The sequence below is a fragment of the Artemia sp. Qi Xiang Cuo genome, chromosome 12, assembly GCF_049724085.1.
Source record: "Artemia sp. Qi Xiang Cuo chromosome 12, ASM4972408v1, whole genome shotgun sequence".
In the NCBI taxonomy this organism is placed as follows: Eukaryota; Metazoa; Arthropoda; class Branchiopoda; order Anostraca; family Artemiidae; genus Artemia; species Artemia sp. Qi Xiang Cuo.
In genome coordinates this window covers 29,803,429-29,817,613 of record NC_142805.1, presented here as the reverse complement: position 1 = coordinate 29,817,613, position 14,185 = coordinate 29,803,429, and the positions used below count along the sequence as shown (strand labels likewise).

Here is a 14,185-nt window from a genome sequence, read left to right as displayed (position 1 = left end):
AATATCTACCAAATCATATTATTGAGTTAGGAATAAAGTGAATAAACTAGTTATTCCCTTTTTTTTATGCTTTCAAAAAAATAATAGAGAATTTCAATCAGTTTTGATATAACGCCCCCCCCCCCTATATCTGCTATACCAACCCTCCACCTGAATGGACCTTTATAGGGGGGGGGGGGCTGAACTCAAACTCCATTATCACTTCGTCTTTTTTTTATTAAAAGAATAAAAAAAGGCCACGAATTTTTTATTAACTTTAGTCCTAACTCAAAAATATGATTTGGTAGATATTGACCTGTCTTTTTTTATGCTCTTTTCAAATACAATAATCATTTTTGTTGGAAATGAATTTTAGCCCCCACCCCTATATATACCCATTCAGGGTACATATTTGCACATTATGGGGGTGGGGAAAAAGTTTAATCTTACCTCTCATTTACATCAGAAATAAAACTTGGTCAATATATACCAAATCATATTATTGAGTTTCAAATAAAGTGAATACACCATTCGATGCCTTTTTTTATGCTGATTACGAATATAATAAGCATTTCTATTGGAAATGAATTTAAGCCCCCCCCCCTTATATAGGCTATACCTAACCTAACCTAACCCAACCTAACCTATCCTAACCCTGAATTGGCATATATCGGGGGGGGGAGGGGACTGAAATTCATTTCCAATATAAATACTTATTATATTTGTAACCAGCATAAAAAAAAGGCATCAAATGGTGCATTCACTTTTTTCCTAACTCCAAAATATGATTTGGTGGATATTGACCTGTCTTTTTTTATGTATTTGAAAATATAATAATCATTTTTGTTAGAAATGAATTTTAGCCCCCACCCCTATATATACCCATTCAGGGTACATATTTGCACAGTATGGGGGGAGGAAAAAGTTTAATCTTACCTCTCATTTACATCAGAAATAAAATTTTGTAAATATATACCAAATCATATTTTTGAGTTTCAAATAAAGTGAATACACCATTTGATGCCTTTTTTTATGCTGATTACGAATATAATAAGCATTTCTATTGGAAATGAATTTCAGCCCCCCCCCTATCTCGGCTATACCTAACCCAACCTAACCTAACCCTGAATTAGCATAAATCGGGGGGGGGGGGCTGCAATTCATTTCTGATAGAGATGCTTATTATATTCGTAATCAGCATAAAAAAGGCATCAAATGGTGTATTCACTTTAGTCCTAACTCAATAATATGATTTGGTATATATTGACCTAAAATTTACCCTCACCCCCCTAAAGTGCAAACATATACCCTGAATTGGTATAAATAGGGGTGGGGGTAAAATTCATTTCCAACAAAAATGATTATTATATTTGGAAAGAGCATAAAAAGGCATTGAGTGGTATGTTTACTTTATTCATAAGTCAAAAATATATTAGGTCTAAGATAGAATATGCTTCCGTGATTTATTCCTCAGGCAGTGACACAACCCTAGCAAAGCTTAATTCCGTACAGAATGCAGCTATACGCATTACCTTTGCAGCTAGAAAGACTACCCCTATTGTGTTTTTAATGTCAGAGTCAGGACTTGAAAGCTTGGAAACTAGGAGAAAGGTAAATGTCCTGAAATATATCAAAAAATTGTGGACAGCAGATAATACAAGCCCATTAGATCAAGAATAGTTAGACCAGGAAAAATTGTTACATCAAATAAGTTTAAAAAGAGAAACCAGGAAAATATCTTTGAAATGTCTTGTCGTATCAGTGAACAGTTCGGAGTGACACTAAAAATGACAGATATTTTAAAAGTTCCAGAAACTGCTTTACCTGATCCTCGGGAGACAATTAAGCTACAGTGCAATCTTAAGTTTGAAAATAATGGATATCATGATCCCAGGATAAACTTTAAATTAATGATGGCAGAGAAATACAGGGGATTCCTTGATATTTATACAGATGGATCTAAGAAAAGTAACCCAATTTCTGCAGTAGGGGCTGCCTTTGTCATTCCATTGATACAAGTGTCAAAGTCATTTAAACTGCATTCAGAGGCAACAATCTTCCAGGCTGAAGTAATAGCCATAAAGGAAGCAATTGCATTTGCCAAAGAAAATCTTAGCAACTAAAGAAACATTGTATTGTTGTCAGATTCAAAAAGTGCATTGGAGGCACTCGCCAATTTTGATCATAATGGGAAAATTTCAAGAGAAGTTGTATTGTGCTACACGGAAATAGTATCATTAATGTCAACAGCAAACATGTGTCTTCAGTGGATCCCAGCCCATGTTCAGATTTTGGGGAATGAGAGTGCCGACACAGTTGCTAAAATGGCATGCGAAACAATAAATGTATTTACTAGTGGTTCAACTCCTAGATCTGCAATGCAATTAGATCAATTGGTACAATCAGTAAGAACGTATGATTTTGAGGATAGCAGAAATCAATCAGGAAATTCGTTTGTTACCCGAAAAGTAGCAAGAAAGTTTGAGAGGCATGTGTACCAAGGATTAAGTAGGAAAGAGGGAAGATTAGCGTTTCGTCTTAGATCAGGCCATGCAGATACAAAACTATACAGGACAAAGTTTTAAGGAGAGTCAAGTAACTGTGAGTTTTGTGACAAAGAAATAGGTCTGGTACATCTTCTTATAGATTTTGATAAGTACACTCTTCAAAGACAGCATATCAAGGCCTTTTTTCATGAAAGAAGAAAATAGTTGACTTTAAATTTGATTTTGGGAGGATTTGCAAATGATACTGACAATATACAAATACTAAAGCTGGTTGCACAGTTTATAACTGCCATGGGGAGAGATAAGACAATGTGATGGGAAGAATAATTATGATTAATTAATGTGACAGAGCAGATTATTGATGATTGACTAATTAAAGTGGGATCCGGATTTATTGAAAGAAGACCCAAGTGACCGAGCAGTCAAGAGGGGTCTTTAATTTGTTCATCATCAGAAGAAATTGGAAACCAGTTTCATGATTAAAATACTAATTAAGTTCAAATTGGAAATTTAGCCCAGGCTAAATAAAGAATAGGGAAGTCCCTATCAATCTAATAGACCTAAAAGGTAAAGAGTTTTCATTAGATAGAATTGTTCCTGGGAAGGTATTTTGAAGTACCTATCTCCATTCCTTCTCTCTCTAGAGGGCTCTGACCTTTAAAAATCAGTGTTTTGTAGAAGGTGAAACCTTGCAAAATAGATCTTCTATTTAAATGAAGTACAAATGAGTTGTTTTTAGCTTCACAGCTTTGCTCAATCCCAATTTATAAGGTTTTAAAGATATGCAAATACATTCCCTAAATTTTGAAAATAATATTGATAGGCTATGGCTTAAAATTCTACTGTTGATCCCAGGCACAGAAAAAGTTCCAAAGCTGCCAATAACAGAATTTGAAAACCTTCTGGCACTTTAGCAGTAGCCTACAACTTGTGTTTTGACAACCTTTTTTTTTAAGGAAAAAGTATTTTATATGTATTTTGGTAGACCTATTTTCAGGCAAAATCTGCCAACAAATTTGAAAACTGCTAAGTAACATTGATATTTTGCTACCCCACTCATTGTATGGTGGGTTGATCTATTTCTGGATTCTCTCTAGGTCTGATTATAGGCTTTTTTGTGATCATTTCAGCATTCACAGTTGCAGATAATGCCCCACTTCCAGACCCCCCACAGTACAAAATTCAAAAGAGTATGCTGCCCATTAATATTACTAAAGTAGATGTAGAGACTCAACTAAAGAAGATTAACCCAAATAAATCAGCAGGACCTGACGGAGTGCCCCCTCAGCTCTTAAAGGAGACGTATGCAGTACTATCACATCCTCTCACCCTACTATTCCAAAAGTTTGGAATAGTAGCAAAAAAAGGCATCAAATGGTGTATTCACTTTAGTCCTAACTCAATAATATGATTTGGTAGATATTGACCTGCCTTTTTTTATGCTCTTTGCAAATACAATAATCATTTTTGTTAGAAATGAATTTTAGCCCCCACCCCTATATATACCCATTCAGGGTACATATTTGCACATTATGGGGGGAGGAAAAAGTTTAATCTTACCTCTCATTTACATCAGAAATAAAATTTTGTCAATATATACCAAATCATATTATTGAGTTTCAAATAAAGTGAATACACCATTTGATGCCTTTTTTTATGCTGATTACTAATATAATAAGCATTTCTATCGGAAATGAATTTCAGCCCCCCCCCCTATATAGGCTATACCTAACCCAACCTAACCTACCCCTGAATTGGCATATATCGGGGGGGGGGCTGAAATTAATTTCTGATAGAAATGATTAGCCTATTATATTTGTAATCAGCATAAAAAAGGAATCAAATGGTGCATTCACTTTAGTCCTAACTCAATAATATGATTTGGTAGATATTGACCTAAAATTTACCCCAACCCCCCAATGTGCAAATATATACCCTGAATTGGCATAAATAGGGATGGGGGTAAAATTCACTTCCAACAAAAATGATTATTATATTTGGAAAGAGCATAAAAAGGCATTGAGTGGTATGTTTACTTTATTCATAAGTCAATAATATTATTTGGTAAAAATTTACCAACAAATAAACTAATACTATCGAAGCCACTAATATAGGCCTAGTACTTAGCAAAAATAATCTCCAGGCTAACTTAGAGGATGGGCAAGCCTAGCTTAACTCTAGTTACCTTCATTGAACCTTCCAGAAAAAAAACTTTTTTTATATTTTAATCAAAGTATTAGACCCAGGAGAATGAAGATTTCAGGCTTCAATTAAAAGATCACATTTGGAGAATTTATGCAATTTCATTGATCTAGCCTACTTAAATGACAGCTGATAAATCCTAATTTTTACCTGGATTGTAAGAAAACCATTTATACAAAGAACTAAAAGGAAAAAGCCTCTGATAGTATATTTTTAGCAACTTTTGTTCATAATCTTCCATTTCAGGATTATTTCCCGCCTTAACTCGTCATGTAAGTTCAAATACTCTGCCACTGGAGCGGCTTCACGCCATCTTCTGGCAGGCATGAGCTTGAATAATAGCAAGCAGTGGTGTATTATGATTAAAACAAAGAAGTTAAGAAACAGAAGAAATTGGAAACCAGTTTCATGATTAAAATACTAATTAAGTTCAAATTGGAAATTTAGCCCAGGCTAACTAAAGAATAGGGAAGTCCCTATCAATCTAATAGACCTAAAAGGTAAAGAGTTTTCATTAGATAGAATTGTTCCTGGGAAGGTATTTTGAAGTACCTATCTTCATTCCTTCTCTAGAGGGCTCTGACCTTTAAAAATCAGTGTTTTGTAGAAGGTGAAACCTTGCAAAATAGATCTTCTATTTAAATGAAGTACAAATGAGTTGTTTTCAGCTTCACAACTTTGCTCAATGCCAATTTATAAGGTTTTAAAGATATGCAAATACATTTCCTAAATTTTGAAGAAACAAAATATTGATAGGCTATGGCTTAAAATTCTACTGTTGATCCCAGGCATGGAAAAAGTTCCAAAGCTGCCAATAACAGAATTTGAAAACCTTCTGGCACTTTAGCAGTAGCCTACAACTTGTGTTTTGACAACTTTTTTTTAAGGAAAAAGTATTTTATATGTATTTTGGTAGGCCTATTTTCAGGCAAAATCTGCCAACAAATTCGAAAACTGCTAAGTAACATTGATATTTTGCTACCCCACTCATTGTATGGTGGGTTGATCTATTTCTGGATTCTCTCTAGGTCTGATTATAGGCTTTTTTGTGATCATTTCAGCATTCACAGTTGCAGATAATGCCCCACTTCCAGACCCCCCACAGTACAAAATTCAAAAGAGTATGCCGCCCATTAATATTACTAAAGTAGATGTAGAGACTCGACTAAAGAAGATTAACCCAAATAAATCAGCAGGACCTGACGGAGTGCCCCCTCAGCTCTTAAAGGAGATGTATGCAGTACTATCACATCCTCTCACCCTACTATTCCAAAAGTCCCTAAATACTAAATCTATTCCACAAGGCTGGAAGGAAGCTTACATTACACCTGTTCATAAAAGAAGCAGCAGAGATGAAGCCAGCAACTATCGACCAATTAGTCTCACCTTGGGAGTGGGAAAACTTCTTGAAGGCATAGTTAACTCAGCCATTATTGAACACCTAAATGCGAACAAGTTACTATCTCCTAGCCAACATGGCTTCCGCCCCAGTTGATCAGCTGATACTAACCTCATTGATGCTTACGAGCATGTCACAGAACTTATGGACACAGGATCCCCTGTTGATATGATATTATTAGACTTAGCAAAAGCGTTTGATAAAGTATGTCATAGGAGGCTAAATTCTAAACTCCACACAATAGGCCTCCATGATGAAGTCATAAATTTGATAATGCAATTTCTTACCGATAGGAAGCAGATGGTAAGAGTATTTGGAGATGGTGGATCAATTTTCTTCTCAGAATCAGCGGATGTAGAAAGCGGAGTACCCCAGGGCACGGTTTTGGGCCCAACTTTATTCAACATCTATATTAATGATGCATCTTCAATCATAAAGAATAAGATTTGCTTATATGCTGATGATTCCAAAATAATCGGTCTGATTTATGACCCCCAAAGACATCCAAACAGATCTCAATGCACTCTCAACGTGGACAAAAACCTGGCAACTAGAATTTAATGTCCAGAAATGTTATGTCATACACTTCGGAGCCAACAACCCTCTCAGCCAGTATTTTATTGAATCCACTGGTGGTTAAGAACAACCACTTACAACAAATCACTTCAAAAAAGATCTTGGAGTTTTGGTTGATAACAAGCTTAAATTCAACTTAGACCCGCAGTTTGCAGGAGCCACAGCCAACCAAACTCTTGGTATAATAAAGTGAACATTCTGCAGTAGATCTCCAGCAGTGATTACTAAGCTCCTAAAGGGCCTGATCCGACCAAAATTAGAATTTGGGATGTCCATTGCCACGCCAGTTAACCAGCTTGACCAATTGATTCTGGAATCAGTGCAGCAGCAAGCAACAAAATGCATAAGGGGTTTTCAAAATTTGCCATATTCTACCAGACTCCAGAGGCTCAATATACCATCTCTCACATACCAACGTAAGTGAGGGGATGTATTGATGACATACAAATTGATCTGCAACCACGATATCATCCCTGACTTATTCCAGTTAGATAGTTTGTCAAGAACAAGAGGGCACCCCCTTAAGCTCTACCGGAAACAAGCTAATACCAGGCTGCAAAACAAATTTTTCTCCAACCATGTGGTTGGCTTATGGAATTCCCTTAGCCAGAATGCAGTCATGTCCCCTAATACTGAAGCCTTCAAGTCAGCTGTTGACAGAGATTGGTGCAGCAAGCCATGGCGCACAGTTTGGGATGCGCCCAATGAGCTGAGTTACCATCATCATTGACTGGCGTCTACAGGATTTGTCCTTATTGCTGGCAAGTGCAATTTAAGGTAATGTTTTTAGTGACTTTGCTAGTCATATCATTCATATAGCCTAAATGAGAAAGAGGATAGGGTCTAGGACTGTACCATGAGGGGTTCCACTGAAGACATTATTTTTGTTGGAAGTAAAAAGTTGGATCTGCTACTTCTTGTCTTTCAAGAAGCTCATTACCCATTAACTACAATAGGCTATTATGGATGCCAACTGTTGACAGTTTGACCCTAAGATGTCTGTGAGGCACCAAGTCCAATGCTTTAGTAAGGTAAATCAAAATCAAGTTATCAGGCACTCCCTTGTCTAGGAGGCTGGTGATGATATTGTAGGTTTTGAGTAAGTTGGTTTCCACTGAAATTCTTGGAAGAAAGCCATGCTGGTCTGACAACAGTATGTTGTTGGGCAGACAATATTCCAGAATTTTGGTGTTACCTTAAATTGCAGCTAGGAGTAATCTAAGTGTTCACAATACATTCCAGGGTTTTTACTCTCAGAGAAAGGGGTGGGTGAACCTCTTCTCAGCTGGTGACAGGGAGTCAAATAGGAAGCCTTCTTTCCATTTTATGTTGGAGGAGTTTAAGTCCCAGACTATCAATAAGCTCCCTTTAAAAATTGCAGCTGTGTTGTAAAATATACTAGCAATCACTAATTCCATTTAAAGCGGGTCTGGGGCAGATGGACTCAAATAAATGAGGCCTACTAATTATTATCATGCTACAATTAAGGAGGTCAAACCATTTAGCTTCAATATAATCCAAGTCAATCAATGTACTACTATAACTTGATAGGTACTGCAGGATGCTTTGGCAAGCACCATTAGACTGTGTTTAGATCTTGGGGACTGTAAATTCAAGACAATAAAATATGCAGGAAACTTAATATAGATTTAGCCAGCTTATTACTTCTTAGATAATTTTGAAGACCACACTACCTTTCCATGACAATAAACAAAAAGTTCAAATAGGGATATATCCTTTTAATAGACCATGATAAATTTCACAAAAATACTAGATATTTCAGTCACATATTCAGTGACCATCATCAGTAGTAATACATTGGGAGTATTACTACTAATGATGGTCACTGCATATGTGACCAAAATATCTAGTTTTTTTTGTGAAACCTATCACTGTTTATTAAAAGGATATACCATTATTTGAACTTTTTATTTATTACTACTTGACTCGGCAAACTTCAGTCAGTAGGATCAGGTTATAATTGCTCAAGTAAACAACTATATTTAGCTCATTTGAATGATAGTAAGCTAATATTGTTAGTGAAAAGATAAGTTGTTGTTGGTCTTCTGACATGACTCATCCATATCGATGTCTAGTGATGCAAATGGTGTTGTAGCAGTTGTAGAGTTTGTATTACAAAAACTTTGTGGGGTTGTGGCAGAGCTGGATATTTGCCTTTCTTGGTAAATGCAGTTTAGCTTTCAAGAATAACAGCATTAGGCAAATATGCCTATTTAAGTATTCTCAAGTCAAAAAGGCAGTCAAGTCATGTGGATTGAGTTAAGTGTGTCAATTAACTTAACCCCACTTGTATTATTTATATGTCAGCTGATGGGTAAATCTCATCTGTGGAGTGTTTGCCACAAAGTTTTTGAATGAATTTGGAGATGGTGCAGATATCATGGCTTTGCATAAGTTACTCCATGTCTTAATGGTCCTTCACTTCATTTCAAATTTCATTTTTATGCTTAAGGGCTTTTTTTCATCTGCAGTATTTTCATTGAAAAACTCAGTATCAAGATTCAATAAAACCTACAAAGATACAAAAATGTAGAAAAACAAATATCCTTTAGGAAGAAAACTAACAAATTCTACAATCTACCTAAAAGGTTTTTGCACTATTAGCCCCTGTGGCACTTAAGCTCTATTCCCATCTAAAGGTCTCTTTTGGCAAATGTATTGTTGATCAACAAATGTGAAGACAGATTTATTTATCAACAATACTTGTTGTAAGAACTTGAATTTCTGTTTAGGCTATTATTTTTTGTTAAACTTGTGTCTACTCTTATCATTTCTATTTATGAAGCTTTTCAGAGTTTGATCAAGTTCTGCAACTAAAAGTAAAGAGCAAGATTAAAACATGTAATGATCAGAAATTATTCTATATGTTTGGATGGCTGCCCTCTCCTCTACTACTTGCTTGTTATGCTAATGTTTTTAGTGCTTTAAAAAGCTTCTTATTCCAATTCAATAGCCCTTGTATATCAGCAGTCTTTTTAAAGAATTAGGAAAAAGTCAAACTTTAGTGTAAAGAGCAAAGGGTAGGGGGGGGGGCAGTCCTGCTTATGTAGGAATAATTTCTTGTTTTAAGTTTTAAGGTTGCACCTCACTTTTAATTGAAAAAAACTTTTTTAAATTTAATTTCTGATCTTTTTTTCAAATTATGGTTGGAAATCTCCCTCCCCCATGTGGAAAACACCACCTGGAAAATTTGTTCCCCACAGAAAACTTCCTTCCTGCTAAAAATTCCCCTCTCCATGAACAATTTCTGTGTGTTTCTCAACAAGAAGTACTTTATATAAACAAGGAGCAAATTGCATAACTTACAGCCCTGTGCCTAGGGGCTGTGGGGGGTCATGCCATTCCTAGAGGCATAGTTATTGGACCTTTCAACTCTGCTGCACCAAATGGCCATCTCAAGATTTATATCTGATGTCTTCAGGGAAATAAGGGGCTTGGGGGGGGGGGCTAGCAAATGAACCCTGTACTGATCTTCTAGGACCATTGGCTTGATACAATCATTCCTGGTGAAACACAATCAAATGAACACGCATTCATGATCTTTCTTCTGGCAAAAATACAGTATTCCACATTTTTCTAGATGTCTGAGCACCACAGCTTTACATGAAAGGCTCATTAATTCAGCTTGAAGGTAACCCTGTGGTTTTAGGATTAACTTTGGATCAAAGACTCACATAGAATGCTTAAGTCAAAGCTGTGAAGTGGTCTTGCACATCACTCAAAGGGAGGAAAAGTTTGCCAACTAGCTTGATTTTGGACCCAAATGCTATCAGTAAGGTATTTTACAAGGATTCAGGCATATGGCTTAGACCACCCACTGTACCTGTTAACATTTGTGAAAATGAGTCCTCAATGTTTAGGAAAAATTGGGGCATGGGATACTTTTATTTCCAAATGCCCAACCTGGGAAAATAACCATTTATCTTTCCCTTGTCTGCCTTTTCCTCCAGGTTAACTCCTGTTAATGTATGCCTCCAGCTAATTGCAAAATATCCCTCCAGTAATAACTCAAGCAGAATTCCAGAAAATTAGAACGACAAACTTCCATGAGTTCCTGGAAATTTATATAGATGGCATATACAAGCAGGTAAAGCAGCTGCTGCAGCAGTCTTCCCCCAGCTAAACCTCCACATTTCAAAACTGCTCCCTAATGGCTCCTCTGTCCTCATGGCTGAATTAGCTGCAATATACAAGGGTCTGAAGGTGGTCCATGCACATCCTCCTCCCAGGAAAAAGACAGTTGTATTCTCAGACGCCCAATCATCTCTACGAATTATCAAGAAAATCCATTTTGAAGTTACTGACAGAGATGTCCATTGGTTGCAAGAATGGATAATAGCCCTTGCCAAGGAGGGGGTAGAACTAGGTTTCCAACACGTCCCAGCCACCAGGGAATACGTTTTAATGAGGAGGTTGACAAACTGTCAAAATAAGCAATCCAGAGGTCTTCTGGAATTGGCCAAAACTCGGTATCTATCACCCTTAGGGATGCACTGAGATGTAGAAATGGTAAATTAATTCACTATAGCCCATTGAAGCTCATATTTAAATACCAGAGGGATAACTTTGAGTTTCTTAGGATTAAGAGCCAAGCAATGATTCTCAGAAGGGAAGAACACTTGTAGAAAAAACACCAAAGCCCTTTTTGTTGCAAATGTACATTAACAATACAGACTATGCAGTATCTCCTATTTGAATGCCCAAAGTCAGCAACAATTTCCTCTAAACTGAAAAGAACAACCAAGAAGTTGGGATTGCTGGAAAATGTTAAGCTGTTGCTAGAAGCAGACTTCCCAGCCCAGGAAAAGAGATGGATCTTCAAGCGAATCATTGACTTCTTCCAAAGCATCAATATTTCATAAAAGAAGTACTGTAAATTGTAAGAAGAAGGTTCAACAAGCATAAGAAGGGGAGGGTCCTGTTGCAAGAGCCACAGGGGTACCTGCAGAGTTTACTCTGAAATTGCAGGGAAAAGGTAGCAGGACCCTAAGCTTCCCTTGTTTGGCCCTTATGAAAATGCCAAATTAGTTTTCTCTTCCCCTTGGAAGAATATAAATTCAATGCTATGGAGGAGAATCAACCAACTTTGAAGCCAGAAGGACACCAAATGATGGAGTCCAAGTGCTTTCTAGTGAAGAAGAAGTGTACATAATTGTATTGTCCTCAAGCAGCTGGATGCAGCAAAGTTGCTAATAGTAATAGCAGTAGTTTCAATAAGTTACTGCCAATTTTTAAGCTATGGGCTGCTTTGCTGCCCTTGGGTTGGCAAAAATGAAAATTTTGAAGAGTAATCATGGTATGATTAGAACAAATTATGTCTTGAAATTTTGGCTCTGACGTTTGTTGCAAAAGGGACTTTAAAGGTGCCAAACTGTAGAGTTCTCATCCCTAAACACATCCAATCAAAATTTTGAGATAGCCATTTTGTTCAACATAGTTGATTTCCAGATAGAAATTATTTTTTGAGGAGGACACTTCCCCCACAGCCCTCAGGGCAAGGGTTGTATGTTATGCCCAGGGGGCATACAAGATTCTTATAGAAAGTGTTGTTGTAGAAACTTCAAAAAGGGCTATTTCAATTGGAAATTGAAATGGCTACTGCCCTTTTTAATGGTTGAAAATTATTGGATGGCAACTAACCCCCTCCCACACCCACCATTTCCCCAAACACACACAATCAAAATTTTGAGATAGCATTTTTTTCAACGTAGTTGAAAGTTCTGGAAATGGTGTCTTTGAGGATGACAACCCACCCCACAATCCTCAGAGTAAGGGTTGTCAGCTATGCCCTGGGGGCATATAAGGTTGTATAGAAAGCAATTTTGTAGAAACTTCAAAAAGTTATGCCCTGGGGGCATATAAGATTTATTACCTTAAATCGCACTAGCCAGCGATAAGGACGAATCCTGTAGACGCCGGTCAATGATGATGGTGGCTCAGCTCATCGGGCGCATCCCAAACTGTGTGCCATGGCTTGCTGCACCAATCTCCGTCAACAGCTGACTTGAAGGGTTCAATACTAGGGGACATGACTGCAATCTGCCTAATGGAGTTCCATAGGTCAACCACACGGTTGGAGAAAAATTTGTTTCGCAGCCTGGTATTAGCGCGTTTCCGATAGAGCTTTAGGGGGTGCCCTCTTGTTCTTGACGAACTATCTAACTGGAATAAGTCAGGGATGATATCGTGGTTGCAGATCAATTTGAATGTCATCAATACATCTCCTCGCTTACGTCGGTATGTGAGAGATGATATTTTGAGCCTCTGGAGTCTGGTAGAACATGGCAAATTTTGAAAACCCCTTATGCATTTTGTTGCTCTCTGCTGCACCGATTCCAGAATCAATTGGTCAAGCTTGTTAACTGACGTGGCAATGGACATCCCAAATTCTAAGATATATAGAAAGTTATTGTGGAAATTTCAAAAAGGGCTCATTTGATTGGAAATTGAAGGGCTGGTGCCCCTTTTCATAGTGAAAAGTGAGTGGAGAGCAACTAATCCCCTCTCACGCCCACCATTTCCCCAAACACATTCAATCAAAGTTTAGAGATAGCCATTTTTTTCAACATAGTTGAAAGTTCTGTAAATCATGTATTTGAGGATGAGAAACCCCCCAGAACCCCCAGGGCAAAGGCTGTAAGTTATGCCCTGGTGGCATATAAGGTTTTTATAGACAGCATTGTTGTAGAAACTTTAAAAGGGGCTCATTCAATTGGAAATTGAGAGGGCTAGTGTCCTTTTTAATAGTCAAGAGTGACTGGAGGGTAACTAACCCCCCTCTCATGCCCACCATTTCCTCAAATACATTCAATCAAAATTTTCAGATATCCATTTTGTTCAATATTGTTAAGTTCTGGAAATTAGGTCTTCAAGGAAGAGACTCCCCCAGAGCTCTCTGGGCACTGTTTGTAAGTTATGCACTGGGGGCATATAAGGTGTTTATAGAAAGCTTTGTTGCAGAAACTTGAAAAAGGGATCATTTGATTGAAAATTCAAAGGGCTAGTGCCCTTTTCAATAATCGAAAGTAATTGAAGGGCAACTAACCCCCCTCTCATGCCCACCTTTTCCCCAAACACATCCAATCAAAATTTTGAGGTAGTCATGTTGTTCAACATAGTTAAAAGTTCTGGAAATTAGGTCTTTGAGGATAACAACTCCCCACAGCCCTCAGGGCTAAGGTTGTAAGTTATGCCCTGGGGGCATATAAAGTTTTTATAGAAAGCATTGTTGTAAAAATTTCAAAAAGGGCTCATTTGATTGGAAATTGACAGGGATATTGCCCTTTCTAATAGTCTAAAGTATTTGGAGGGAGGATCCTCTCATGCCCACCATTTTCCCAAACACGTCCAGTCAAAATTTTGAGATAGCAGTTTTGTTGAACACAGTTGAAAGTTCTGTAAATTAGGTCTTTGAGGATGACAACTCCCCACAGCCCTCAGGGCTAAGGTTGTAAATTATGCCCTGGGGGCATATAAAGTTTTTATAGAAAGCATTGTTGTA

General features: G+C 37.3%; 2 protein-coding genes across 3 annotated transcripts in view; one reads left to right on the top strand and one right to left on the bottom strand.

Annotated features, from left to right (window-relative positions):
* Prim1 (DNA primase small subunit) overlaps positions 1-4,972 on the bottom strand; it is a 69,341-nt gene extending 64,369 nt beyond the window's left edge. Inside the window, exon 1 of the mRNA XM_089097895.1 lies at positions 4,839-4,972. Coding sequence (XP_088954021.1) covers positions 4,839-4,929 — 91 coding nt within the window. The 5' untranslated portion in view covers positions 4,930-4,972. The remainder of the gene's footprint in view (positions 1-4,838) is intronic.
* Ubc2 (ubiquitin conjugating enzyme 2) overlaps positions 2,972-14,185 on the top strand; it is a 38,658-nt gene continuing 27,444 nt past the window's right edge. Inside the window, exon 1 of one of the 2 annotated variants that reach the window (XM_089097898.1) lies at positions 2,972-3,053. The gene's annotated coding sequence lies outside the window, so the exon portion shown is untranslated. Of the gene's footprint in view, positions 3,054-5,049; positions 5,189-14,185 lie in introns of those variants that run through there. The other variant, XM_089097897.1, reaches the window with a different exon arrangement.